General features: G+C 41.0%; 1 protein-coding gene, 5 long non-coding RNA genes and 1 pseudogene across 9 annotated transcripts; 3 read left to right on the top strand and 4 right to left on the bottom strand.

Moving 5' to 3' along the window:
• Positions 1 to 253: 253 nt before the first annotated feature.
• LOC104431005 lies at positions 254 to 2,397 on the bottom strand (annotated as a pseudogene).
• Positions 2,398 to 3,744: 1,347 nt separating this feature from the next.
• Positions 3,745 to 19,785, top strand: LOC104436642 (GTP-binding nuclear protein Ran1A). Of its 4 annotated transcripts, XM_039308939.1 has the most exons (14): positions 4,131 to 4,648; positions 4,746 to 4,815; positions 5,185 to 5,241; positions 5,359 to 5,464; positions 5,958 to 6,047; positions 6,140 to 6,319; positions 6,401 to 6,467; positions 15,869 to 15,938; positions 16,305 to 16,361; positions 16,480 to 16,585; positions 17,134 to 17,223; positions 17,316 to 17,495; positions 17,576 to 17,653; positions 19,347 to 19,785. In XM_039308939.1, exons 1-14 carry the CDS (start codon positions 4,610 to 4,612, stop codon positions 19,750 to 19,752), a joined length of 1,596 nt encoding a protein of 531 aa, XP_039164873.1. In that variant the 5' UTR covers positions 4,131 to 4,609; the 3' UTR covers positions 19,753 to 19,785. The 4 variants fall into 4 exon arrangements, with proteins under 4 accessions (XP_039164872.1, XP_039164873.1, XP_039164871.1 ...); XM_039308938.1 differs by lacking the exons at positions 4,131 to 4,648; positions 4,746 to 4,815; positions 5,185 to 5,241; ... (2 more) ...; positions 6,140 to 6,319; positions 6,401 to 6,467 and adding an exon at positions 3,745 to 3,867; XM_039308937.1 differs by lacking the exons at positions 4,131 to 4,648; positions 4,746 to 4,815; positions 5,185 to 5,241; ... (2 more) ...; positions 6,140 to 6,319; positions 6,401 to 6,467 and adding an exon at positions 15,432 to 15,574.
• On the bottom strand, positions 12,770 to 13,610 carry LOC120291497. Its single transcript, XR_005549553.1, has 2 exons — positions 12,879 to 13,610; positions 12,770 to 12,806 (listed from the first exon to the last, which is right to left on the bottom strand). It is a non-coding gene; the product is annotated as an uncharacterized LOC120291497 (long non-coding RNA).
• On the bottom strand, positions 13,607 to 14,271 carry LOC120291492. Its single transcript, XR_005549548.1, has 3 exons — positions 13,984 to 14,271; positions 13,758 to 13,840; positions 13,607 to 13,628 (listed from the first exon to the last, which is right to left on the bottom strand). It is a non-coding gene; the product is annotated as an uncharacterized LOC120291492 (long non-coding RNA).
• Positions 19,786 to 22,540: 2,755 nt separating the features above from the next.
• LOC120291494 lies at positions 22,541 to 23,358 on the top strand. Its single transcript, XR_005549550.1, has 3 exons — positions 22,541 to 22,660; positions 22,957 to 23,026; positions 23,125 to 23,358. It is a non-coding gene; the product is annotated as an uncharacterized LOC120291494 (long non-coding RNA).
• Positions 23,359 to 24,736: 1,378 nt separating this feature from the next.
• On the top strand, positions 24,737 to 26,298 carry LOC120291496. The gene is made up of 3 exons (XR_005549552.1): positions 24,737 to 24,858; positions 25,923 to 26,003; positions 26,163 to 26,298. It is a non-coding gene; the product is annotated as an uncharacterized LOC120291496 (long non-coding RNA).
• A 966-nt stretch (positions 26,299 to 27,264) lies between these two features.
• LOC120291491 lies at positions 27,265 to 27,965 on the bottom strand. Its single transcript, XR_005549547.1, has 3 exons — positions 27,824 to 27,965; positions 27,598 to 27,680; positions 27,265 to 27,469 (listed from the first exon to the last, which is right to left on the bottom strand). It is a non-coding gene; the product is annotated as an uncharacterized LOC120291491 (long non-coding RNA).
• Positions 27,966 to 27,992: the final 27 nt, after the last annotated feature.

Genomic DNA, 27,992 nt, shown 5'->3' on the forward strand with positions numbered 1-27,992 from the left:
TTGCCTTTCGATTCCATGACCCAGAAACACAGCGCACACGTGTAGACATACAGGCAATGCATGCAACTGGGTAATAAGCGAGCCAACAGAGACAATTTGCAAAACGAAAGTACTTGCCTAAACCAAGAAATCAAATCCTCAATTATATAGAGATAAACCTCCTATCCATTCCACCATGGCACTCTGCACAAAGGTTGTCTAAACAGTCAAGCCAGTGAAGGGAGGCTGGAGACCTAACCGAGCATGACAGAACTTATAATTAAACCTGAAGAATCGACAAGAGCTGGTCATTTATTCGAAACATTAGCAAGTCTCTATATCATGATTGGATGTAAGCGAGAGGCAATTACAGGATTGGACCCCAATTCCCAACACCCCCTACCACAACCAAAAAATGGGAGTACAACATTACTTAAAATATGATCTGCAAAAATTACCGGTGCTAACATGCACCAGGGTGTGTAAGAATTGATTGACCAACATTAAAGACGTGAGGACTCGATTTTACTCTGTCTTCCAGCTCCTCGTATCACTTGCTTTCAGCGTCATATATGTCCGTGCTGCAAATGTTTATTAAGGAAAAGCAACGATACTATTGAAAGAACCACACAAATCAAATTGAAAGACTACATAAGATTATAAGATCTCCGCTCAGTCCCAGAAGGTTAAAAAGCACCCTAATTCAATGAATTATAGTAATTTTACAAGCTATGGTGGGAATGCAAAGGACAACTTCTGTAAATTTGTAGGTAAATTTCTCATTGCTAAGCTACAAACACAATGAGGGACACCTGCAGGAAAACTACATCCACAAATAAGGCAAGGTAGAGGAATTGATTTCATATATGAGAAGATGGGGATGGAAATGTCGACCCACACAAACAATAGAAGATAAGGCTCCTCAAACCTATAGATTTCAGCCAAAAACTCCTTGCTACATATTGAAAGAAACTGTATCTTAGTTCGCATCTTTAAATCATCCGCAGCAGAAGAATAGAGACCTTACATGCCAAAATCCTGGGAAGACCTTGACATGCATTTGAAGTTAATACTTTTTTCAGAAAGAAAGAGCTCATCACTCAGGCAAACATTCCCTCGTAGTGTGCAAGTGAAGACTTGATTTCACAATTATACGAGGATTCAAAACCTATTTGCCACCACCTAAGCATCCAAAGGAGCTCTAAAGAACTCAATCACTAGTTCTTTGAAACGGCTTTCTAAGCGCTATCAGAGCATGTGTACCAAAGTTTGTCAAGGGATCAAGAGCGGGACAAGGCCATTAACGTTTAAGGTTTTGCACCTTATCCATCAAATCCCCAGTTCACTAAGATCATAAGGTTGAAACTGCTCGCTCAGAAGCACTACAAGACATGCATCTAGTAACCTCCTGTAATGAGACTCCTATTAAGTAAGGAATTAACATCTTGTAGCAACGAAGACACTACCATTTCCTAGATCCTATACAATTACAAACCGTTAACGGATCAATCCGCAATAGACGGTAATAAATGGATATGATGGAAAATACTAATACATTCATCTATAGAAGAACATCGGCAGAAAATCTCGACATAATTCAAAGACAAATGCTTTAATAAACACAATCCAGCAATACCATGAACATGAACAGATAACAGCCGAAAGCACGAGATTGCAACCAAAAAAAGAAAAAGAATGCAAGGAAAAGGATACACCAAGTAAAACCCATGAGCGAAAGCCCCAGCCAAGACGAGGGTAAACAAACGATCCTCACCACCGGGTTCCTCCTCAACGAGAGCCGAACTGCAAAACCAGATTCCGAACGACGCAACACCAATTCAATAAGAAAAACAAAACCCAGTTGGGATACGACAGAAACGATTGAAAACCCAGGAAATTTAATCAAACTCTAAACGATCATCATACGTACTGAGAGGAAGAACAGGGGCGTATATAAGAGGGACCAAGAACTTAATCGGGGCTCCTTTGTTTTGCTTCCTCACAGCAGCCTCCCTTCAAATCACCAAAGAGAAAAAGACCAAAACCCTCGAGTCAACACAACCGATCAATTCGGATTATTCAAGAAAGATGCAGACTTTGAGCTTCAAAAAGACCCAATTTTTTTAAAAAACAAAACGAGAATTGTGAACTTACTGGTTGGAGGCGTCGGACGGTGAGGCCATTCAAGAGAGATTGATAAATGTGCGCGGACGCTTGAGAGAGATTCGCCAGGAAAACAAAGGAGATTTCAACCAAAAAAAGAGTCTTTTTAAAAAAAAATTTACTAGAAAGCCAGAAAAGAGTTTTGCTGGCCTTAGAATTCAGATCTCAAAATGATCTTTGGTTTTCATTTTACTGTTGGCGGTGGCGAAGCGGTTTTCCGGTTTTGGAGACGGTAAGAAGCATTCAAAACGGCATGTCATTTCAGCCTGCGCCCCTTGATTCTGGAGTTCTATATTGGGACGAGATTACTTTCAATTTATTTGTTTTGCTAAATTACATGATTGCTCTTAGTTGATTTATCGAATTAACCTTCAATTTCCGTAAATGTAAATTGATATTTAACAACATATCTTTTAGACGATTGTGGTTAATGAACTGTAACTTTCTTATCTCGACTTAGGACTTTATTGTGCTTTCTAATAAAATCAATCAATTAAAAAAATTTGGAGCTCGATTAGACTCCATGATATAGTCTAGGACTTTGGTTGAACCAATTATAAGATTTGGCTTTCGAATGTGTTTCGTACATGGGGTTTAGAACTTATGGTACACGCATGGTACTATGTCTCGACAAAGTTTTACCGCCCGAGAATCCATTCATAATACAATTAAGCACAACAAATGACCATTTGAAAACATGACCTAAGTAGACAAAATTAGGTGAAAAACATTCATCCGCCGCTCATTTTTTGGAACTGGCCCATGTAGGAAAGAATTATTAGTTCGGTCACAAGTAAGATGCATCCGAATGAACTTGACACAATTATGCAATTATTCATTCAAGTTCTAGGGATGTTCTACTGTTGGATTGCGGGACTCAAATCGGGGAGGCCTCATCTCATGGGCATTTTTCACCGGCGTGGGGGCATGGCACAAGGAAAGCTTCAAAAAAAAAATTGGACCGAGAAAGCACCTCTGGCCATAATAGATTATTAATCTTTTCGTTTAATTATTTGGGTGTGAATAATCTATCTTTAATAAGGAACCATTCCTTTTAGCATGCCAAAATTAGATCCATCAAATTGATGGGTCGAGAGTCGGATCGAAAATGATCCGAATCAAAATTAACCAATTTTATGTGTAATGTAAAAGTAGTGATTGGTATGTGACCCAAGATCAATTCTAATTTTCTTTTTTTCATTAGATTATTGATTTTTTTGAAAAATGAGCGGTTTCATAAATCGACTCGTTGAAGAAGAAAAAGAAATTAATTCTCGTTAAAAATTTAAATTCTTTATTGTTTTTCCTTCAAATTCTGGTCCCGTGACCCTCTGTCGGAAAGAGGGCATGAAATTTGATGAAAAGTCCAAGGAGTGTGGTGAGATAAAGGGCCAAGGATTTGAAAGTTAAATTTTTGTATATAATAGACTCTTAGGAAATTTCCTCGCACTTTCGCCTCGAAGAAATTTAGGAACGTGGAGGGGAGGTACAGATCGAACGGTCGGCAGGTTCTAAGCAGCAGCGTCGGCTCAAAGCCAGAGCCATGTTAGGCTAAAGAAAAAAAGAAAAAGGGAAAATCACGCTTTCCCTTCCATCAAAACCTCCTCCCTGTACGGCCGTCCGCCCTTTCCTCTCCCACTTCACTTCGCTGCTCCGAACCTATTCGAAATTCTCTGTCTCAGACACCCACCAAAATCCCGACCCTCCTCTTCGCAATCATCAATGGTGAGTTGGTTTGCCTTGTTTGGTTCGACTTTTTCAAGGGGAAAATATTTTGCGTTTGAGAGACATTTTTGAAAGCTCATTGAGCAAATATTGAAAGCCTAATGCAGTTGCTGTGAGCATTCGGCATTTCTAAAATGGAAGTTCGCGGTTCATGCGTCACTGTTCATCTTTTCCCACTCGTCTTCGTCTTCCCCGCCTGAGAGTCGGGCTTCTCCGGCTTCTCCGGCCTGGGGGTCGCGCGTCCCCGGTGACCGCCGCCGTCGCCTGGGGGTCGCGCGTCCCCGGTGACCACCGCCTGGGTCTGCGCGACCTCAGGCCGCCAGATCTGGCGGTCCGGAGGCCAGATCTGGCCTCTGCGACCGTAGACGACGGCGTTGCCTGAGGTCACGACCTCAGGCGGCCAGATCTGGCCGTCCGGCAATTAGCCGGTGGTTAGCTGGCCGCCGGATTTAATTTTCAGATTAAAAAAAGAAAGAAGAAAAAGCAAAAGCCATTTGTGACTTTTTGCCGAATGGTATTTATGTTAATCTACCTTTCAATGCTACAATTTACCAAAAGGGATAACATTTCAAAAAATCCCTTAATCAAACCAAACGGTCCCTACGTGCTTTTCTTTCCTTTTCATCATCCCATTTTCCACGCGTCCATTCTTATATGGATAGCTCGTGTTCTTGTTGTTGCTGGGTCTTCTTGAATCTCGATTCTTTTCGCGATTCTTCTCGAGATTTTGGGTCCTGGTCAGATGCTGTTTCTTTTGGGGGTTCTGGAGCTGAGCGATCTGGTTACGTGATCGCAAAGTTTGGATTTTTTTATTTTTTTTTGATCTCATTTGGTTTGTTGTTTTAATTGTTGTTGTTTCCCTTGCGTGTCTCTTTCAGGCTTTGCCGAATCAGCCGATGTTCAATCACCCGGTCTTCAAGCTCCTCATGGTCGGCGATCCTGGCACAGGTAATTGTCACTGGCGTGCTCTGTTTTTACCAGTTTTGATTCAATCGCTCGTTACTTTGTATACAGAACAGGTGCATTTGCTGTCGTGATAAATTAGGGTTTGCTCTAGTTATTTTATTGGTCGGGATCAGGAAAATATAACATGCTTATGGCTATATATCCTTGAAGAGGATTTACTATTTGGAGTGGCGGTCAGCATGTTTTTCCACAATTTCTGGGGATTTGTCTGAAATCGAAGGGTGTCAGACAAAAAGTGGTTTTGCGATCTTCTTCATTTGTCACGATGTATAAGCCATGAGATGATTTATCTTTTCTTTCTAGTGTCAAGCAAGGGATAGCAGACTGAGCGTAGTCCGTTCCTTTGTGCAGGCAAAACGACTTTTCTGAAGAGACTTCTTCGTAAGGAGTTTGAAGAGATATATGAGCGTAAGCGATGTGGAAATGCCTGTTATTTCCTTTCCTTTTTCTTTTTTTTTTATGTCATTAGAATATCGTATTGTTTAGTCTGTACTAATCTTCTGGTATTGTCCTTGCGCATAACAGCAACTACTGGCGTCAAAGTCTATCCTCTGCTTTTCTTCACAAACCGGGGGATGATCCGGTTTGACTTCTTGGATACTCCAGGGCAGGGTCTAAGAGATGGATATTAGTGAGTAAAGAGAGTTCTGTCTTAGAATTTCCTTGCTTCATAAATCAGTGGAAGGATTTTTCAGATTCCAGTTTACGTCGTGAATTCAGTGATAATAGGAAGAAAAATGTTGTCTCTAGCTTGTATTTTACAATGCTTTAATTACGGTGTAGCTATATTTTGGTTGGTAGTTTATTCAACCGTCTGGGTTTTACTAAGGATAACTATTATCACTTGATAGTGGTGCAGTCGATTCTTATGGAAGTTGTGGAGGATGAAGCAAGTATTTTTGCAAAAAAATTTCCACCGTAAAGGGTGCATATCTGTTTCAGGGTTGTCCTTAGTTCTGATTTTGTTAAAAGCTGGTAAAATTTATGTCAGTCGTATCTCTTCAAAACCTTATTTTCGGACTGCGTCTTGTACTTAATGCTGGCGGTGTTAGAGTGGTCTTCTGAATGTGGCGATTTCCTTTATTCACATTTTTTAACCTTAACTTTTGTTCGTTCTTCTGCAGCATTCCTGGCCAGTGTGCAATTATCATGTTCGATGTCACTGCTCGATCAACATACATGAATGTTCCTGGATGGCATCGCGATCTCTGCAGGTAGATTAGACATGCCGGCAACCTTTGTATTTGTTCTCGCATTACAGTTTTTGATGGTGCTATATCTCGCTAATTACCCATTAATTTAATAGGGTCTGTGAGAATATATCTGTTGTTCTCTGTGGAAACAAGGTAGATGGGGAGAATAGGCAAGTTGAAGCAAGGCAGTTTACATTCGGGCGCAGGAGTAATTTGCAGTACTATGAGATTTCTGCAAGGAACATGTACAACTTAAAGGAACCCTTCCTCTACCTCGCCAGAAAACTTGTCGGGTACTTGAGCAAAACGTGCAAATCTTGCTCCGCAAAGGTTGTTTTGGTCTAGTAGCTAATTATTTGTTGTGGTAAACGCAGGGATCCAAATCTGCACTTTGTTGAGCTTCCTGCTCTTGTCCCTCCGGAAATGCACATGGGCTTTCAGGCTTTGCCGAATCAGCCGATGTTCGATCACCCGGTCTTCAAGCTCCTCATGGTCGGCGATCCTGGCACAGGTAATTGTCACTGGCGTGCTCTGTTTTTACCAGTTTTGATTCAATCGCTCGTTACTTTGTATACAGAACAGGTGCATATGCTGTCGCGATAAATTAGGGTTTTGCTCTAGTTATTTTACTGGCCGGGATCAGGAAAATATAATGTGCTTATGGCTATATCCTTGAAGAGGATTTACCATTTGGAGTGGCGGACAGCATGTTTTTCCACAATTTCTGGGGATTTGTCTGAAATCGAAGGGTGTCAGACAAAAAGTGGTTTTTGCGATCTTCTTCATTTGTCGCGATGTAGAAGCCATGAGATGATATATCTTTTCTTTCTAGTGTCAAGCAAGGGATAGCAGACTGAGCGTAGTCCGTTCCTTTGTGCAGGCAAAACGACTTTTCTGAAGAGACTTCTTCGTGAGGACTTTGAAGAGATATATGAGCGTAAGCGATGTGGAAATGCCTATTATTTCCTTTCCTTTTTTTTTTTTTTGATGTCATTAGAATATCATATTGTTTAGTCTGTACTAATCTTCTGGTATTGTCCTTGCGCATAACAGCAACTACTGGCGTCAAAGTCTATCCTCTGCTTTTCTTCACAAACCGGGGGATGATCCAGTTTGACTTCTCGGATACTCCAGGGCAGGGTCTAAGAGATGGATATTAGTGAGTAAAGAGAGTTCTGTTTTAGAATTTCCTTGCTTCATAAATCAGTGGAAGGATTTTTCAGATTCCAGTTTACGTCGTGAATTCAGTGATAATAGGAAGAAAAATGTTGTCTCTAGCTTGTATTTTACAATGCTTTAATTACGGTGTAGCTATATTTTGGTTGGTAGTTTATTCAACCGTCTGGGTTTTACTAAGGATAACTATTATCACTTGATAGTGGTGCAGTCGATTCTTATTTGGTGAAGTTGTGGAGGAAGAAGCAAGTATTTTTGCAAAAAAATTTCCACCGTAAAGGGTGCATATCTGTTTCAGGGTTGTCCTTAGTTCTGATTTTGTTAAAAGCTGGTAAAATTTATGTCAGTCGTATCTCTTCAAAACCTTATTTTCGGACTGCGTCTTGTACTTAATGCTGGCGGTGTTAGAGTGGTCTTCTGAATGTGGCGATTTCCTTTATTCATATTTTAACCTTAACTTTTGTTCGTTCTTCTGCAGCATTCCTGGCCAGTGTGCAATTATCATGTTCGATGTCACTGCTCGATCGACATACATGAATGTTCCTGGATGGCATCGCGATCTCTGCAGGTAGATTAGACATGCCGGCGACCTTTGTATTTGTTCTCGCATTACAGTTTTTGATGGTGCTATATCTCGCTAATTACCCATTAATTTAATAGGGTCTGTGAGAATATATCTATTGTTCTCTGTGGAAACAAGGTAGATGGGGAGAATAGGCAAGTTGAAGCAAGGCAGTTTACATTCGGGCGCAGGAATAATTTGCAGCACTATGAGATTTCTGCAAGGAACATGTACAACTTAAAGGAACCCTTCCTCTACCTCGCCAGAAAACTTGTCGGGTACTTGAGCAAAACGTGCAAATCCTGTTTGCAAAGGTTGTTTTGGTCTAGTAGCTAATTATTTGTTGTGGTAAACGCAGGGATCCAAATCTGCACTTTGTTGAGCTTCCTGCTCTTGCTTCTCCGGCTGTGCACATGGACTTTGCCCCACAGCAGCAGTAAGAATCTTGGCCTATATTATCCGCTTTATATCACGTTAATTTCTACGAATAGTTGTCTCTTCTGGTTTGTATTATGGAGTGGTGATTGTAGCTGTGGTTGCCTGTCCGGTCTATCTGATCTTTTTATCGGGTCAGCGGCTCCTGGGTCCCAGTCTCGCGTCGGGTCACAGATATGTATTCTGTGGCCAGTGTCTTTTTTTAAAAAGACAAAAAATATGCAAACGTGTTTGCGGCTCCTGGGTCCCAGTCTCGCGTCTGGTCACAGATATTATAGTATTCTGTGGCCGGTGTCTTTTTTTAAAAAGACAAAAAATATGCAAACGTGTTTGCGGCTCCTGGGTCCCAGTCTCGCGTCGGGTCACAGATATTATAGTATTCTGTGGCCGGTGTCTTTTTTTAAAAAGACAAAAAATATGCAAACGTGCGTGTTTGAAAAAATGTTGACTTTATTCACTCTTTTTGTCGGGTCACAGATTCTGTGGCCAGTGTCTTTTTTGAAAACGACAAAAGATGCTGACTGTAGAGGGGTCACAGATATAATAGTATTCTGTGGCCAGTGTCTTTTTTTTGAGAAGACAAAATATGCTGACGTCCTTAGAGCGGCATTGACCGACATGGCTGACGTCATCTGACTTGAATTGTTCTGTAGCTAGTTTTTTTTTTTTTTTGGGTCAAAGTTGTGTAGCTAGTTTTGATGGTTCATAAACCTCTTCTCGACTGACCGTTGACCTTCGGTGGTTGTTTGTCTCGAACAGGTATGAGGCAGGACTTGCTGAAGCAGCTATTCAGCCACTTCCCGATGGCGCTACAAAAGCAGTTTCCAGGTTTGGAGACAGTAATGAGCATTCGAGACGGCAGGTGGTTTCAGCCTGCATCCTTGCGATTTTGGAGTTCTACAGTGGGGATGGGAGATGTTTTCACTTTTTTGGTTTTGCTAAATTACATAATTGTTTCCGCTTGATTTATCAAATTGACCTAAATTTCGGCAAACATGTATCGATAGTTAACAGCATACATATTTTTTTAGACAATTGCGGTACGTGGATGCTGTCGAGGGTGTTAAATAGACAGGTCGGTTCGAAGATGGTCCGACCTAAATTAATTCATTTAATTTGTATTGATCCATTCTTATTATGTAATACAATTTTGATAATTTGCACTCGACCCGATTTATATTGCTGTAATGCATCCATTTAATTACTTTAGGCTCTTTATGTTAATGTGTTACTTGGTTAAAATTTTATGTCAAATTAAAAAAAGAAAAGAAAAGAAAAAATAGAGTAAAATAACAAAATATGACGATGTATGTAAATAAAATGAAAGAATCATAATAATTAGCGAAGTGCACATGTATCTGCTCTATGGATCGAACTAAAATTTTATAACATGACAAATTACAAGCTCTGCGAATCCCACGCGAGAAAAAGATTCTTTACTTACATCAAACATAAAATCAAGCGCTAAGTGTGCAAATTGAAAAAAGCCAACGTACGCTCAACGAGAACGCGCAATAGCCTTCGCACGTCGTCGTCCCAAGCACCAAAAAACGAAATAGCCTTTGCGCGTCATCATCACGAACATCAAATCCCCGCTTACTCGATAATTCACACGATCGGGAGAAAGGGAAGCGTATCTCTTGCCGCTCCAACCTTGTAGCGTATGCAACTAATAAACAAGTACCTCCAAATCCACGTTAATAATGCCAATTTCAACGGCGAGCCCGCGACGTAACGAGTAGAAACAAGCGGTTAACGACAACCTCAAATTGCGAATTGAAAGGACCTCGAACTAAAAACCACCGACTACGTACACCAAAGCACCACGATCACCGGTCTTCGACGCACTTCTACAAATCACCCCCTCCCGCCTCTCTCTCTCTCTCTCTCTCTGAGCACGTTGCGAGTAAAGCGAGTCAAAACACGGGGAGTTAGGAAGTGGGACCCATGGCGTTGAAGTTGATTTCGGACACGACCGGACTAATTAAAAGATTTAGAATTCAAACGCATTTCATACATAGGGTTAACAGCTCTTGGCACAATTTTCTCAAAAGAAACGCAATAGATTACTATGCGTGCTGTTACATCTTATCAAAGTTTTCATCTCGAGAATCCATCGATACTACGATTAAGTGTGCTTTAAAACAGCAAATGACCAATTGAACACATGACCGAAGGAGACAACATCGGGGGAAAAATATTCATCCACTGCCCATTTTTGCACGGGCCTAGTGGCATGGCACGAGCAAAGCTTCAAGAAACTTGGACCGAGCAAGCACGAATCGTCGGAGGTCTTACAAATATTGAACAATGCATACTTCCTTAAAATCAGTTTTCTTTCTTTGGTGTCTATGAGAGAATTTCATTGTAATTTTGTCTATTTTGCATCCGACAATTGATAAAGAGTTATTTTCAGTTCAGCCATAGACAATATTTTATCATCAAATGTTTGGATTACTTGATCTCTTCAATTTGATGGTCTATATTTCGATTGCCTTGTAAAAGTCGAACTTCATCAATGGCCCTAAAACACTTTTTAATTCCAGTTTTACTAAGGAAGAATTGTCTCCGGTCATGATTGGTTAATTATTTTGAATTTTCTTTGTTTCGGTGTAAACCGTCTATCTTTGATGTAGTATGCCAGAATTGATTAAGATAGCCTACCACCGAGCTTTGTTTTGGCAATTGAGGGGAAGTCAATAATCTAAAATTTTAAATTTTTTTTTTCTTTTCATTTAAAATTTTCGTTCCCTTACCTCTCTCACACAACGAGGGAATGAAATTCGATGAATATTGAGAAGAACGTGAAATTTTGTTTTTATATATTCTTCAAAAATTTCCTCACTCCCTCGAAATTTAGGAACACGGAAGGGGGGTCAGATGGTCTATCGGTTCTAGAACACTGCTCGTAAGAAAGTAATCGAATCCGACAGGGGAGACAGCAGCGTCAACTTAAAGCAACGTTCAACAAAAAATAAAAATGCCCGCCGTCTTTCTTCTCATTCCTCCTCTTATCCCCGAATGAGCGGTTTGAGACTCCGTATAAATTTCAGGTAAACCTACTCATTATAATAATTTCCTCATTTTTTGAGACCCATAACCTATTTTGTCACGGTTCCCGGGTCTATCGAAGCTCTACCTATAATTATTAATCGAACGATTATAATGAACTATAACTTTTAATGATTACAAATTACTGCTACAATACTGAATTTATATTGTGAAAGTCTCAATGCTTAGACTAGTGGTTTCAGATTATGTACTTATCATTAAATGTCATGAAATACTGTAGGATCGTATGAAGATATATATGCGTCGAAACAAATTCTTTAATTTTTGAAATCTATCACCCCGATTCGGATTTCAAGTTCTAGGTTCTATTCTCCCATCGCTTTCCTCCCTCTTAAAACCTACACTGCTGTCTCCTCTCCCACCACGCTTCGCTGCGCCGAATGCATTCGATTCTCTCTCTCTCTTCGATCAGCCAAGCTTCAAGCTTCTCATTGTCGGCGATGGAGGCACATGTAATTTGTCGCTGGCGTGCTCTGTTTTACTGGTATTGATTCAATCAGTCGTCGCTATGTATATATAACAAGGTGCATATGCTGTTGTGATAAATTAGGCTTCGGTCTAGTTATTTTAGTGGTCGGGATCAGGAAAATGTAACATGCGCGTGGCTATATCCTCGAAGATAGAGGATTTACCATTTGAAGTGGCGAGCACTGAGCAGTATGTTTTTACACAATTTCTGGGGATTTGTCCAAAACGAACGGTGTCAGACGAGAAGCGGTTTTGCGATCTTCTTCATTTGTCACGACACAGAAGCCATGGGGTGTATCTTTTCTTTCTAGTGTCAAGCAATGGATGGCAGGCTGAGCGCAGTCCGTTCCTTCGTGCAAGTAAAACGACTTTTGGGAAGAGACATCTTACTGGGGAGTTTGCAAAGAAATATGAGCGTACGTGATGTGGAAATACCTGTTAGTTCATAGTGATTGATACTGCTCTGAGTTCAATGGGCATAAACATTGGGCTCAAACCAGGTTAAAGTTGGAGAAGCAGTAGGGTAATTACTCATTACTGATTCATAGATAGTATCATCATAGAGAGAACTTTGTTCCACTTTATTGTTACGAGGCTGAGCAGGATAATATCAAGCATGGCCCATTAGTGTAGAGATATTATGTTCTGAACGCAACATTCTTTTTCTAAATTAGATGAATGCCGTATCAAGAAGCCAAAAGTATATCCACAAGGAGATAAATAAAGGAACCTAGTTCACCAAATAAATCAATTCGAGTTACTCAGATTTGTAAGTTCCTCTTATTCTCCCCCCACCCCCCCCCCCTCCTCCTCCTTTGACATTTATCTGGTTTATACTCGTCTCACCTAATCGTGAATCCCCGTGAGGATCACATCATATATGAGAGAATGTAAATACACATCAAGCGTACCTTAATATTGCTAGAAGTACAATTGGACCCCAGGCTCTTATTCTGGTTGCTTATAATCCATAAATCCCAGGTGGTGTTAGAATGCCTTATTTGTTTGCTTGACTTCCTAAAACTCGTGGTTCCTCAAACCTACATATTTCAGCCAAAAACAACTTGCTACATATTGAAAGAAGCTGTATATTAGTTCACGTCTTTAAATCATCAGCAGTAGGAGAATAGAGACCTTACATGCCAACATCATGGGAAGACCTCGACATGCATTTGAAAAGAGTACTTTTTACAGAAAGAAAGAGCTCATCACCGAGGAAAACATTCTCTCATAGATTGTGCGTATAGACTTGATTTCACAAGTATACAAGCATTCAAAACCCATTTGCTACCGCCTTAGCATCTGAAGGTGCTCTAAAGAACTCAATCACTAGTTGTTTGACACAGTTTTCTAAATGCTATCAGAGCATGAATACCAGAGTTTGTCAAGGGATCAAGAGCGGGACAAGGCCATTAACGTTTAAGGTTTTGCACCTTATCCATCAGATCCTCAGTTCACTAAGATCATAAGGTTGAAACTGCTCGCTCAGAAGCACTACAAGACATGCATCTAGTAACCTCCTGTAATGAGACTCCTATTAAGTAAGGAATTAACATCTTGTAGCAACGAAGACACCACCATTTCCTAGATCCTATACAATTACAAACCGTTAACGGATCAATCCGCAATAGGCAGTAATAAATGGATATGATGGAAAATACTAATACATTCATCTATAGAAGAACATCGGCAGAAAATCTCGACATAATTCAAAGACAAATGCTTTAATAAACACAGTCCATCGATACCATGAACAGAAAACAGCCAAAAGCACGAGATGGCAACAAAAAGAAAAAGAATGCAAGGAAAAGGATACACCAAGTAAAACCCATGAGCGAAAGCCCCAGCCAAGACAAGGGGAAACAAACGATCCCTCAACGAGAGCCGAACTGCGAAACCAGATTCCGATACGAAGCAACGCCAATTCAATAAGAAAACCAAAACCCAGATAGGATACGACAGAAACGATTGAAAACCCACGAAATTTAATCAGAACTCTAAACGATCATCATACGTACTGAGAGGAAGAACAGGGGCGTATATAAGAGGGACCAAGAACTTAATCGGGGCTCCTTTGTTTTGCTTCCTCACAACAGCCTCCCTTTCAAATCACCACAAAGAAAAAGACCAAAACCCTCGAGTTAACACAACCGATCAATTCGGATTATTCAAGAAAGATCTAGACTTTGAGCTTCAAAAAGACCCAAATTTTTTTAAAAAACAAAACGAGAATTGTGAACTTACTGGTTGGAGGCGTCGGATGGTGAGGCAATTCAAGAGAGATTGATAAATGTGCGCGGACGCTTGAGAGAGATTCGTCAGGAAAACAACGGAGTTTTCAACCAGAAAAAATAGTTTTTTTTTTTTTTAATTTTTTACTAGAGAGCCAGAAAAGAGTTTTGCTGGGTTTAGAATTTCAGATCTCAAAATGATCTTTGGTTTTCATATTACAGTTGGCGCTGGCAAAGCGGTTTTCCGGTTTTGGAGACGGCGAGGAGCATTCGAGACGGCACGTCGTTTCAGCCTGCGTCCTTTGATTCTGGAGTTCTATATTGGGACGAGATTACTTTCAGTTTTTTTGTTTTGCTAAATTACATGATTGCTCTTAGTTGATTTATCGAATTAACCTTCAATTTCCGTAAATATAAATTGATATTTAACAACATATCTTTTAGACTATTATGGTTTATGAACTGCTACTTTCTTATCTTGACTTGGTACTTTATTGTGCTTTCTAAAAAAATCGTTTAATTAAAAAAATTTGGAGCTCAATTAGATTGCATGATATAGTCTAGGACTTGATTGAATCAATTATGAGATTTAGCTTTCGAATGTGTTTCGTACATAGGGCTTAGAACTTATGGTATACGCATTGCACTATACCTCATCAAAGTTTTACCGCTTGAAAATCCATTCATAATACAATTAAGCACACTTTAAAACAACAAATGACCAATTGAAAACATGATCTAAGTAGACATAATTGGGCGAAAAACATTCATTCAAGTTTTACGGATGTTCGACTGCCGGATTGCGGGACTCAAATTGGGGAAGCCTCAACTCATGGGCTTTTTTTCACCAGCATGGGGGCATGGCACAAGGAAAGCTTCAAAAAACTTGGACCAAGAAAGCACCTCCGGCCATAATAGATTAATCTTTCTGAATGAATCATTCGTTTTAGTGTGCCAAAATTAGATCCATCAAATTGGTGGATCGAGAGTCGGGTCGAAAATGATCTGAATTAAAAGTAACTCATTTTTATGTGCAATGTAAATGTGGTGATCGGTAGGTATGTGACCCAAAATCAATTCTAATTTTTTTTCATTAGATTATTGGTTTTTGGAATAAACGAGCAGTTCCATAAATCAGCTCGTTGAGGAAGAAAAAAATTAATTATCGTTAAAAATGTAAATTCTTTCCTGTTTTTCCTTCAAATTCTCGTCCCGTGACCCTCTGTCGGAACGAGGGCGAAGGGTTTGAAATTTCAATTTTTGTATATAGACTTTTAGGAAATTTCCTCGCACTTTCGCCTCGAAGAAATTTAGGAACGGGGAGGGGAGGAGGGGTAAAGTTTCAACCGGGAGTCCGTACAGATCGGACGGTCAGCAGGCTCTAAGTAAATCGAATCTAACGGAGGACACAGCAGCGTTGGATTGGAGCCCTGTTTGAAGAAAAAAGAGAGGGAAAATCACGCTTTCCCTTCCATCCGTAGCCTCCCTGTACGGCTGTTTGCACTTTCCTCTCCCACTTCACTTCGCTGCTCGGAACCTACTCGAGATTCTCTCCGTCTCTGCGACCCACCAAGAATCCCCGGCCCTCTTCGCCATCATCAATGGTGGGTTCGTTTATGTGCTTTTCTTTCCTTTTCATCATTCCATTTTTCGCGCGTCCATTCTTATATGGATAGATAGCTCGTGTTCTTGTCGTTGCTGGGTCTTCTTGAATCTCGATTCTTTTTGTGATTCTTCTCGAGCTTTTGGGTCCTGGCCAGATGCTGTTTCTTTTGGGGGTTCTGGAGCTGAGCGATCTGGTTACGTAATAAAGTTTGGATCTTTTTTTTTTTTTTTTTTATCTCGTTTGGTTTGTTGTTTTAATTGTTGTTGTTGTTTCCCTTGCGTGTCTCTTTCAGGCTTTGCCGAATCAGCCGATGTTCAATCACCCGGGCTTCAAGCTTCTCATAATCGGCGATCCTGGCACAGGTAATTGTCACGGGCGTGCTCTGTTTTACCAGTTTTGATTCAATCGCTCGTTACTTTGTATACAGAACAGGCGCATATGCTGTCGTGATGAATTAGGGTTTGCTCTAGTTATTTTACTGGCCGGGATCAGGAAAATATAACATGCTTATGGCTATATCCTTGAAGAGGATTTACCATTTGGAGTGGCGGACAGCATGCTTTTCCACAATTTCTGGGGATTTGTCTGAAATCGAAGGGTGTCAGACAAAAAGTGGTTTTGCGATCTTCTTCATTTTTCACGATGTAGAAGCCATGAGATGATATATCTTTTCTTTCTAGTGTCAAGCAAGGGATAGCAGACTGAGCGTAGTCCGTTCCTTTGTGCAGGCAAAACGACTTTTCTGAAGAGACGTCTTCCTGAGGAGTTTGAAGAGATATATGAGCGTAAGCGATGTGGAAATGCCTGTTATTTCCTTTTCTTTTTTTTCTTTTTTTGATGTCATTAGAATATCATATTGTTTAGTCTGTACTAATCTTCTGGTATTGTCCTTGCGCATAACAGCAACTACTGGCGTCGAAGTCTATCCTCTGCATTTCTTCACAAACCGGGGGATGATCCGGTTTGACTGCTGGGATACTCCAGGGCAGGGTCTAAGAGATGGATATTAGTGAGTAAAAAGAGTTCTGTCTTAGAATTTCCTTGCTTTATAAATCAGTGGAAGGACTTTTCAGATTCCAGTTTACGTTCTTGTGAATTCAGTGATAATAGGAAGAAAAATGTTGTCTTGAGCTTGTATTTTACAATGCTTTAATTACGGGGTAGCTATATTTTGGTTGGTAGTTTATTCAACCGTCTGGGTTTTACTAAGGATAACTATTATCACTTGATAGTGGTGCAGTCAATTCTTATTTGTGAAGTTGTGGAAGAAGCAAGTATTTTTGCAAAAAAATTTCCACCGCAAAGGGTGCATATCTGTTTCAGGGTTGTCCTTAGTTCTGATTTTGTTAAAAGTAGGTAAAATTTATGTCAGTCGTATCTCTTTAAACCTTATTTTCGGACTGCGTCTTGTACTTAATGCTGGTGGTGTTAGAGTGGTCTTCTGAATGTGGCGATTTCCTTCATTGACATTTTAACCTTGCTTGTGGGAGAGGGATTCCCTCTCCCTCCTGTGTCTGTGGGTATCCAAATTTCTCACTTTTGTTCATTGTTCTGCAGCATTCGTGGCCAGTGTGCAATTATCATGTTCGATGTCACTGCTGGATCGACATACATGAATGTTCCTGGATGGCATCGCGATCTCTACAGATAGATTAGACACGCCGGTGACCTTTGTATTTGTTCTCGCATTACAGTTTTTGATGGTGCTATATCTCGCTAATTACCCATTAATTTAATAGGGTCTGTGAGAATATACCTATTGTTCTCTGTGGAAACAAGGTAGATGGGGAGAATAGGCAAGTTGAAGCAAGGCAGTTTACATTCGGGCGGAGGAATAATTTGCAGCACTGTGAAATTTCTGCAAGGAGCATGTACAACTTAGAGGAACCCTTCCTCTACCTCGCCAGAGAACTTGTCGGGTACTTGAGCAAAACGTGCAAATCCTGTTTGCAAAGGTTGTTTTGGTCTAGTAGCTAATCATTTGTTGTGGTAAACGCAGGGATCCAAATCTGCACTTTGTTGAGCCTTTTGCTCTTGCTCCTCCGGAAGTGCACATGGACTTTGATCCACGGCAGCAGTAAGAATCTTGGCCTATATCATCTGCTTTATATAACGTTAATTTCTACGAATAGTCGTGTCGTCGTGCGTCCCGCCCTTCGTCCTCCCTCTCTCTCTTCTAGATGCACTTGATTGCATAAATAAATCACCATCGTGCTTGCGAATGATGCGGTTTGTATTATGGAGCGGTAATTGTAGCCGTGGTTGTCTGTCCGTGTCTATCTGATCTTTTTGTCGGGTCGGGTCACAGATATAGGCCCCGTTTGGTTCAGGGCTTTGCGCCCCAAAGCCCCTTAGGAAAATTTTTGCGTTTGGTTCGGCTTTTCAAGTTTGCATTGAGCATTTGGAATGCTAGTCTAGGTTTTAATGAATTTTTTATTTCCAATATTGGCCTTATTGATATTTGTGTTTTCCTTTTTGCCCTCGAAAAGTACTGTTCATCGTCTTCTTCCTTCTCTCTCACGAAGCTCAGCCGGCGAGGGGCGCTCAGCCGCGAGCGGCCGGGATCTCGGCCACGGAAGCCTCGCCCGAGGTCGGGCGACCTCGAGCATCGCCCGGGTCGCGCGACCCAGGCCGTCTCCGGGTCGCTCGACCTCGCGACGCCCGGGTCGCGCCCGAGGTCGAGCAACCTGTGCGACGCCGCACTCAACGACCCCGTAAAACGACGGCAAGAAAATCCTTCTCGAAACCCGTGACGATTGGAAGAAGATGACGACAGCTGCGAGTTCAAGAGCGCATTACGTGGAGGCCGGAGAAGGATTGGAGGGAGAAATCGACCCGGGCGACGTCGCTTGAGGTCGCGCGGCCTCGGGCGAGTCGCCCGGGTCGCTGACCTCAAAGGCGCCGCCCGAGGCCGCCCGACTTAGGCGTCGCCCGGGTCGCACGACCCAGGGTGTCGCCCGAGGTCGGCGACCTCGCGAGCCGCCTTCCCCACCGCCACCACCACCACCGCCACCACCACCACCAGCCGCCTCTCCGCCCGACCTCGGCGAGCCGCCTTCCCCCACCGCCACCACCACCACCGCCACCACCACCACCAGCCGCCTCTCCATCGCCATCAGCCGCCTCCCCACCACCACCAGCCCCACTGCCAAGCAGCTGCATCTCCTCCTCCCTTTCTTTTCCTTTATTTTTTTTCCTTTTTCTTTTCACCTCAAAACTACTTTGCAAAATATACACAAAAATGAGTTCCCAAACACACTTTGCATTCCCCAAATGCCCATTCTCTCATTGTCCAAAAAAAAAAAAAAAAATTGTCCAAAAAAATGCCCATTCTCTCAAGGGGAAATGCAGGGTTGAACCAAACGGGGCCATAATAGTATTATGTGGCCAGTGTCTTTTTTTAAAAAGAAGATGCTAACTTTTACCTTTACCTTTACCTTTACTTTCACTTTCCGGTTTGTGGGGTCACAGATATAATAGTATTCTGTGGCCAGTGTCTTTTTTTAAAAAGCCAAAAATAGAGCTGAATGGACCATTCATTTGACTAGGATTGTTCTGTAGCTAGTTTTTCTTTTTTTTTGGGGTCACCATCAGTCTCGCGTGGGGTGGCGTCGCGTCGTCACACTATTTTGTCTTTTTGGTAAATTGTTCTGTAGCTAGTTTTCTTTTCTTTTTTTTTTTTTTTGGGTCAAAGTTGTGTAGCTAGTTTGATGGTTCATAAACCTCTTCTCGACTGACCGCTGACGTACGGTGGTTGTTGTCTCGAACAGGCATGAGGCGGAACTTGCTGAAGCAGCTCTTCAGCCACTTCCCGATGGCGCTAGAAAAGCAGTTTCCAGGTTTGGAGACAGCAATGAGCATTCGAGACGGCAGGTGGTTTCAGCCTGCATCCTTGCGATGTTGGAGTTCTACATTGGGGATGGGAGATGTTTTCACTTTTTTGGTTTTGCTAAATTACATAATTGTTTCCGTTTGATTTATCAAATTGACCTCAATTTCGGCAAACATGTATTGATAGTTAACAGCATACATATTCTTTTAGACAATTGCGGTACATGGATGCTGTTGAGGGTGTTAAATAGGCGGGTCGGTTCGAAGATGGTCCGACCTAAATTAATTCATTTAATTTGTATTGATCCATTCTTATGTAATACAATTTTGATATTTTGTACTTGACCCGATTTATATTGCCGTAATGCATCCATTTAATTACCTTAGGCTCTTTATGTTAATGTGTTACTTGGTTAAAATTTTATGCCAAATTAAAAAAGGAAAAGAAAACAGAGTAAAATAGCAAAATATGACGATGTATGTAAATAATTAGAGGAGTGCGCATGTATCTGCCCTATGGATTGAACTAAAATTTTGTAACATGACAAATTACAAGCTCTGCGAATCCCACACGAGAAAAAGATTCTTTACTTATATCAAACAGAAAAACAAGCACGAAGTGTGCAAATCGAAAAAGCCAACGTACGCTCAAGGAGAACACGAAATTAGCCTTTGCACGTCGTCATCACAAGCACCAAAAAACGAAATAGCCCTTGCGCGTCATCATCACAAACATCAAATCCCCGCTTACTCGATAATTCACACGATCGGGAGAAAGGGAAGCGTGTCTCTTGCCGCTCCAACCTTGTAGCGTATGCAACTAATAAACAAGTACCTCCAAACCCACGTTAATAATGCATATTTCAACGGCGAGCCGATGACCTAACCAGTAAAAACAAATGGCTAACGACAACCTCAATTTGCGAATTGAAAGCACCCTGACCTAAAAACCTCCGACTATGTACACCAAAGCACCACGATCACCAGTCTTTGACGCACTTCTAGAAATCACCCCTTCCCCCTCCCTCTCTCTCTCTGAGCACATTGCGAGTAGAGCGAATCAGAACACGGGGATGGGAAGTGGGACCTATGGCATTGACATTGATTTCGGACATGACCGGACCAGTTAAAAGATTTAGAATTTGGACACATTTCATACATAGGGTTTACAACTTTTGGCACAATTTTCTCAAAAGAAACGCAATCAATTACTATGCATGATGTTACATCTTATCAAAGTTTGCATCTCAAGATTCCATCGATACTACGATTAAGTGTGCTTTAAAACGGCAAATGACCAAATTGAACACATAATCTAAGGAGACAACATTAGGCGAAAAATATTCATCCACTGCCTATTTTTGCACGGGCATAGTGGCATGGCACAAGCACAGCTTCAAAAAACTTGGACCGAGCAAGCACGAATCGCCAGAGGTCTTACAAACATTGAACAATGCATACTCCGTTCCTTAAAATCAGTTTTATTTCTTTGGTGTCTTTGGAGAATTTCACCTAATTTTGTCGTTACACACCCAACAGTTGAGAATGAGTCGTTGTTGGTCCGATGATGGACATTACTTTAACATCCGACATTTGGATACCTGATCTCTTCCTTCCGTTTGCCTTGCAAAAGTTGAACTTCATCAATGGCCCTAAAACACTTTTTAATTTCAGGTTTCACTAAGGGCAAATTGTCTCTGGTCATGATCGATTAATTATTTGTAACTTTTTTTTTTTGGTGTTGGGTGGATGGTCCATTTTTTATAAGGAATATTCAATTTAGAGTGTCAAAATTGATTAAGTTACCTTGCAACACAGCTTTGTTTGGCAATGGGAGGGGAGGAAATTATGGGCAAGATTTTAAATTTTTTCATGCTTTTCATTCAATTTTGGTTCCCTAAAATCAGTTTTCTTTCTTTGGTGTCTATGGGAGAATTTCACTGTAATTTTGTCTGTTTTGCATCCGACAATTGATAAAGAGTTATTTTCAGTTTGACTATAGAAAATATTTTATCATCAAATGTTCGGATATTTGATCTCTTCAATCTGACGGTTTATATTTCGATTTCCTTGTAAAAGTCGAGCTTCGTCAATGGCCCTAAAACACTTTTTAATTCCAATTTTACTAAGGGCGAATTGTCTCCGGTCACGATTGATTAATTATTTGTGAATTTTCTTTGTTTCTGCGTGTAAACTGTCTATCTTTGATAAGGAATCATTTGATCTAGTATGCCAGAATTGATTACGATAGCCTACCACCGAGCTTTGTTTTGGCAATTGAGGGAAGGAAATAATCTAAAATTTTAAAATTTTTTATTGCTTTTCATTTAAATTTTCGTTCCCTTACTCTCTCACACAACGAGGGAATGAAATTCGATGAAAATTGAGAAGAACGTGAAATTTTGTTTTTATATATTCTTCAAAAATTTCCTCACTCCCTCGATGTATCGAGGGGAGGGCAAGTTCAACCAAGAGTCTGTAATGATCGGACGGTCGACAGATTCTAGAACACTGCTTGCAAGAAAGTAATCGAATCGAGGGGGAACAGCAGCGTCAACTTAAAGCAACGTTCGACGAAAAAATAGAAAATGCCAGTCGTCTTTCTTCTCATTCGTCCTCCGATCCCTGAATGAGCCGTTGGAAATTCCACATAAGTTTAAGGTAAACCTAGCCATTAAAATAATTTCCTCATTTTTTGGATCTAGAACCTATCATATCACAGTTTCAGGGTCTATCCAAGTCCTATCTATAATTATTAATTAAACGATTGTAATTAATTATAACTTTTAATGACCATCGATTATTGCTACAATTTATTGATCATAATTTATATTTAGGCTCACGAAAATACGAAATATTAATAAAATAAAAGTCTCAATTATAAAAGGAAGTTCGGGTACTATGGTTCCAAATTATGCACTCATTATTAAATGTCATGAAATACTTTGTAGGATTGCACGAAAATATAGACCAACATAAGTTCCACTAATCTAGAATCAGAAAATCACTCTTTGAAATAGATTTTTTAATTTTTGAAACCTATAACTGGATAAATTTCAACTTATTCGATTTTCAAGTTCTAGGCTCTACACTCCAACCATGCTCCTCCTATTCTCCCATCGCTTTCCTTCCTCTTAACACCTACACTGCTGTCTCCTCTCCCACCACGCTTCGCTGCTCGAACGCATTCGATTCTCTCTCTCCCCGTTTCTGCCACCCACCAAAATCCCGACCCTCTTCGCCATCATCAATGGTTCGTTCGTTCGTTTGATTTTCTTTCCTTTTCATCGTTCCATTTTCTGCGCGTTCATTGTTTTTTTTTTTTTTTCGGTAGGGTAAGTTCTGTTCTTCATAGCTTTTTTTTTTTTTTTTGGCTGGGTCTTCTTGATACTCGAGTCTTTTTGGTCATTCTTCTCGAGCTTTTTGGGTCCTGGTTAGATGTATTTTTGGGAGGGTTTCTGGAGCTGAGCGATCTGGTTACGTGATCGCAAGTTCGGATTTTGATCTCATTTGTTTTGTTTTGTTTTTTCCCCCTTGCGTCTCTTTCAGTCTTTGCCGAATCAGCAGACGGTCGATCACCCAAGCTTCAAGCTTCTCATCGTCGGCTATGGAGGCACAGGTAATTTGTCGCTGGTGTGCTCTGTTTTACTGGTATTGATTCAATCTTTCGTTGCCATGTATATATGACAAGGTGCATATGCTGTTGTGATAAATTAGGCTTCGGTCTAGTTATTTTAGTGGTCGGGATCAGGAAAATGTAAAATGCTCGTGGCTATATCCTTGAAGATAGAGGATTTACCATTTGAAGTGGCGAGCAGTATGTTTTTACACAATTTCTGGGGATTTGTCCAAAACGAACGGTGTCAGACGAGAAGCGGTTTTGCGATCTTCTTCATTTGTCACGACACAGAAGCCATGGGGTGCATCTTTTCTTCCTAGTGTCAAGCAATGGATGGCGGGCTGAGCGCAGTCCGTTCCTTTGTGCAGGTAAAGCGACTTTTGTGAAGAGACATCTTACTGGGGAGTTTGAAAAGAAATATGTGCGTAAGTAATGTGGAAATGCCTGCTAGTTCATAGTGATTGATACTGCTCTGAGCTCAATGGGCATAAACACTGGGCTCAAACCAGGTTAAAGTTGGAGAAGCAGTAGGGTAATTGCTCATTACTGATTCATAAATAGTATCATCATAGAGAGAACTTCGTTCCACTTTATTGTTACGAGGCTGAGCAGGAAAATATCAAGCATGGCCCATTAGTGTAGAGATATTATGTTCTGAACGCAGCATTCTTTTCTAAATTAGATGAATGCCGTATCAAGAAGCCAAAAGTATATCCACAAGGAGATAAATAAAGGAACCTAGTTCACCAAATAAATCAATTCGAGTTACTCTGATTTGTAAGTTCCTCTGATTTTTCCCCCCTTTGACATTATCTGGTTTATACTCTTGCCTCACCTAATCGTGAATCCCCCTGTGAGGATCACATCATATGTGAGAGAATGTAAATACACATCAAGCGTACCTTAATATTGCTAGAAGTACAATCGGACCCCAGGCTCTTACTCTGGTTGCTTATAATACATAAATCCCAGGTGGTGTTAGAATTAGGGGTGTCAAGACCCGAACCGAATCGCGAACCGAATCGAACCAAACCGAAAATTTTGATTTTTTCGATTTGGTTCGATTTTCGGTTTTCATCAAAAACCGAAAAAAAAAATTATCGGTTCGCTTTTATCGGTAACCGAAATGAAAACCGAACCACAAAGGCACAAACCGATAAAATCAATCTAATTCGGTTCTCTCCCGACTCCCGTCTCTCGCCTCTCGTGTCTCTTGATTTTTATCGGTTCCCGTCCGAGTTGTCTCAATAGCGACGGCGACGGCGACCGCGACGACGGCGGCGCAAGGACGGGCGACGGCGACGGCGACGGCGATGGCGATCGATTGAGGGACAAAGCCCCTTTCTTCTGCAAGTCTCTCCTTTGTCCCTCTTCCTTCTGCGACGGCACCGGCAACAGAGCATGTCTGCGTGCGCTCTACTCTAGACTGAGGGGCTGCCATCTTCACTTTGCCGGCTATACACCTCTAGTTCGCGACTCATCCTCTCGTCCGACACTTCCAGCTCTTCGATTCGCCTCACCAACTTGGCAATCTCGGCGTTCTTGGAGCAGATCAGGCCCTCTGGCACCGAGACGAGGAACGCTGTCTCTGGGACGACCTCGTGCTTGGGGAGCTCGAGCTTGACGTGCGACGGCGACTTCGGCGATTTCTAGAAGCCCATTGCCATCATCACTTTGCCGACTACCATCGGAGGGAGATTCTGGAGCTTGGGTTTCCGGACGACGATTGCAATTACTTGGGGCATTTGAGGGAGATTAGGAATGTGGGCGGGGGTTCCGCTTTCTATCAGAATCCTAAGGCTAGGCTTGATCTGGTCCCGAAAGATGTCAAGGTGGGTCTCTTGAATTCGTGGTTTTCTCTCTTAATGTCTGCAAATCTTAGTGTTCCGCTTTCTACAGAATCTGAGGTTGGGATTACAGGGTATGGAAGAAAGGGGTGAGTTTGCGTTTGAGGTTAGTGTAAATGTGCAGCATTTGAGATGTGAGTGTTGGGCTTTGTATTAGACTCGGGTTAATTTGAGGTTGGGATTACGGGTGTGAAAGAAAGGGGTGAATTTTTTTGAGGTTAGTGTAAAGGTGCAAAGTATTTGAGGTGCGAGTGTTCCGCCGGGATCGATTCGCCTTAATCCGAGGCCACTTCTAATCCTCTCTCCACCCTCTCCCTCTATCTGTCTCTCTCTCATGGGTAGTTCAAAACAAATTATAAGCTAATAGCCACAGAGCATGATTTAATTGATTCTAAATGGAGCACTAGTAGCTAATGGCCTCTCAACTAGTCAACTGTATTGCAAGTTCGCTACTGCGGTACAAGGTTGTATTTCTAATCGAGGAAGAACTTAATGCTAAAACCGACTCTTTCGGCCTAGTGTATTTCAATCTATTAGGGACTTATTTTAGGAGATCTTATCAGTAGCCGTGTGTCCCCGCTTATTCTGTAATTTAGAGATCATGGTTTCGTTTATATCCTTCGAGATCCTTTTACATGTTCAATCTATTAGGTGCTCTGTGGTGTTTGAGCAATGCATTCTTTGGGTGAGAGGCAATGTCCACCAAGAGTTTAGATTACTAATTTCCTTGCTCCTTTTGCCACTCATATTCCCTATAGAAATATGCTGAAATAGCTCTGAACAATTTCAAATGTTCTTCTAACTATGCCCAGCATTAACTACATACAAAACTTTTGTAGTAAACTGACCTAGTGCAAGAAGCTTTTAGTTTAGTTGTTGTCGATGGTGTCGTTCACGAGTATAGTCCAGTCTTTGTTTGGTTTCTTGACCTAGTGCAAGAAGCTTTTAGTTTAGTTGTTGTCGATGGTGTCGTTCATGAGTATAGTCCAGTCTTTGTTTGGTTTCTTTCGTGGTGAATATGAACTGATATGGGTTATATTTTTTTGCAGTGGACCTTCCATCCTTCTATTTTGAAGACCAAAAAAATCTACACTGTTCTTGTCTGGTGCAGGGTCTTAGCTTTTCTTGTTGTAAGTGCTGTTTTCATTTAAATTGTCTCATTTACAGCAGCGTGCGCATTTTTTGGATTGGAAGAGTGATCGGGATATCTAATAGGAAAGATCAAGCTGTTAGTTCTTATTGCATTGCTAGTCTTAAACCTTATTTTTATTTTTCGACAAATAATGCAGGCTTCTCAGATTCTTTGGATCATCACATTTTATTCTACACAGCTTCCAAGTCCCAATTATCAGTGCCGTGAGGTAGGGTCTCTCATTTTTTTTTATAGAAGTTTGTTCTGGCCATTCACAAATATTTGTCATCTTTTTGTTATTTTGAGTCTTAAGGAATCAAGGAATCATTTACTTTGTTGTATCATTGAAGAACTTCACAATAACAAAGCAGCGAAATTTCTGAAATTTCTGAACTTCACAATACAGAAGGTAAGCCGTCCGCCCGTCCGAACCGAAATTTCTGAAAGCTAAAAAAAAAAAAAAAAACCGAAAACCGAAAATCGAAAGCTAAAAACTGAAAAACCGAACCGAACCGAACCAAACCGTTGACACCCCTAGGACTCAGAATGCTTTTTTTTTTGTTTGCTTGACTTCCTAAAACTTGTGGTTCCTCAAACCTACATATTTCAGCCAAAAACAACTTGCTACATATTGAAAGGAACTGTATCTTAGTTCATGTCGTTAAATCATCCGCAGCAGAAAATAGAGACCTTACATGTCAACATCCTAGGAAGACCTCGACATCCATTTGAAGAGAGTACTTTTTACAGAAGGAAAGAGCTCATCACTGAGGAAAACATTCTTTCATGGATTGTGAGTAAAGACTTGATTTCACAAGTATACAAGGATTCAAACCTATCTGCTACCGCCTTAGTATCTAAAGGTGCTCTAAGGAACTCAATCACTAGTTCTTTGACGCGGTTTTCTAAATGCTATCAGAGCATGAATACCGGAGTTGGTCAAGGATCAACAGAGGGACGAGGCCATTACTATCGAAGGTTTTGTGACTTATCAAGCAAATCCTCAGTTCACTAAAATCATGAGGTCGAATCTGCTCACTCAGAATCACTACAAGACATGCATCTAGTAACCTCCTGTAATGAGACTCCTATTAAGTAAGGAATTAACATCTTCTACCAGTGAAAACACCATCATTTTCTAGATCCTGCACAATTAGAATTGTTGACGAATCAATCTGCAATAGACGGTAATACATGGATACAATGGAAAATACTAACACAACGAATCTATAAAAGAACATTGGCAGACTATGTCGACATAATTCAAAGACAAATGATTTAATAAACACAACGAATCATCACCATGAACAGATAACAGCCGAAAGCACGAGATTGCAACCAAAAAAAGAAAAAGAATGCAAGGAAAAGGATACACCAAGTAAAACCCATGGGCGAAAGCCCCAGCCAAGACGAGGGTAAACAAACGATCCCTCACCACCGGGTTCCTCCTCAACGAGAGCCGAACTGCGAAACCAGATTCCAAACGAAGCAACGCCAATTCAACAAGAAAAACAAAACCCAGATAGGATACGACAGAAACGATTGAAAACCCAACGAAATTTAATCAAACTCTAAACGATCATCATACGTACTGAGAGGAAGAACAGGGGCGTATATAAGAGGGACCAAGAACTTAATCGGGGCTCCTTTGTTTTGCTTCCTCACAACAGCCTCCCTTTCAAATCACCAAAAAGAAAAAGACCAAAACCCTCGAGTTAACACAACCGATCGATTCGGATTATTCAAGAAAGATGCAGACTTTGAGCTTCAAAAAGACCCAATTTTTTTAAAAAACAGAACGAGAATTGTGAACTTTACTGGTTGGAGGCGTCGGACGGTGAGGCCATTCAAGAGAGATTGATAAATGTGCGCGGACGCTTGAGAGAGATTCGTCAGGAAAACAAAGGAGTTTTCAACCAGAAAAATAGATTTTTTTTGTTAATTTTTTACTAGAGAGCCAGAAAAGAGTTTTGCTGGGCTCCGAGAT

This window comes from Eucalyptus grandis, chromosome 3 (genome assembly GCF_016545825.1).
Source record: "Eucalyptus grandis isolate ANBG69807.140 chromosome 3, ASM1654582v1, whole genome shotgun sequence".
In the NCBI taxonomy this organism is placed as follows: Eukaryota; Viridiplantae; Streptophyta; class Magnoliopsida; order Myrtales; family Myrtaceae; genus Eucalyptus; species Eucalyptus grandis.

Bases quoted from the DNA above. Each gene is read 5' to 3' on its own strand.
- LOC104436642 (XM_039308939.1), top strand. From the start codon at position 4,610: ATGCTGTTTCTTTTGGGGGTTCTGGAGCTGAGCGATCTG. The intron at 4,816-5,184 runs GTAATTGTCACT...TCCTTTGTGCAG, and splicing joins GGTCGGCGATCCTGGCACAG to GCAAAACGACTTTTCTGAAG. The intron at 17,654-19,346 runs GTAAGAATCTTG...TGTCTCGAACAG, and splicing joins GACTTTGATCCACGGCAGCA to GCATGAGGCGGAACTTGCTG.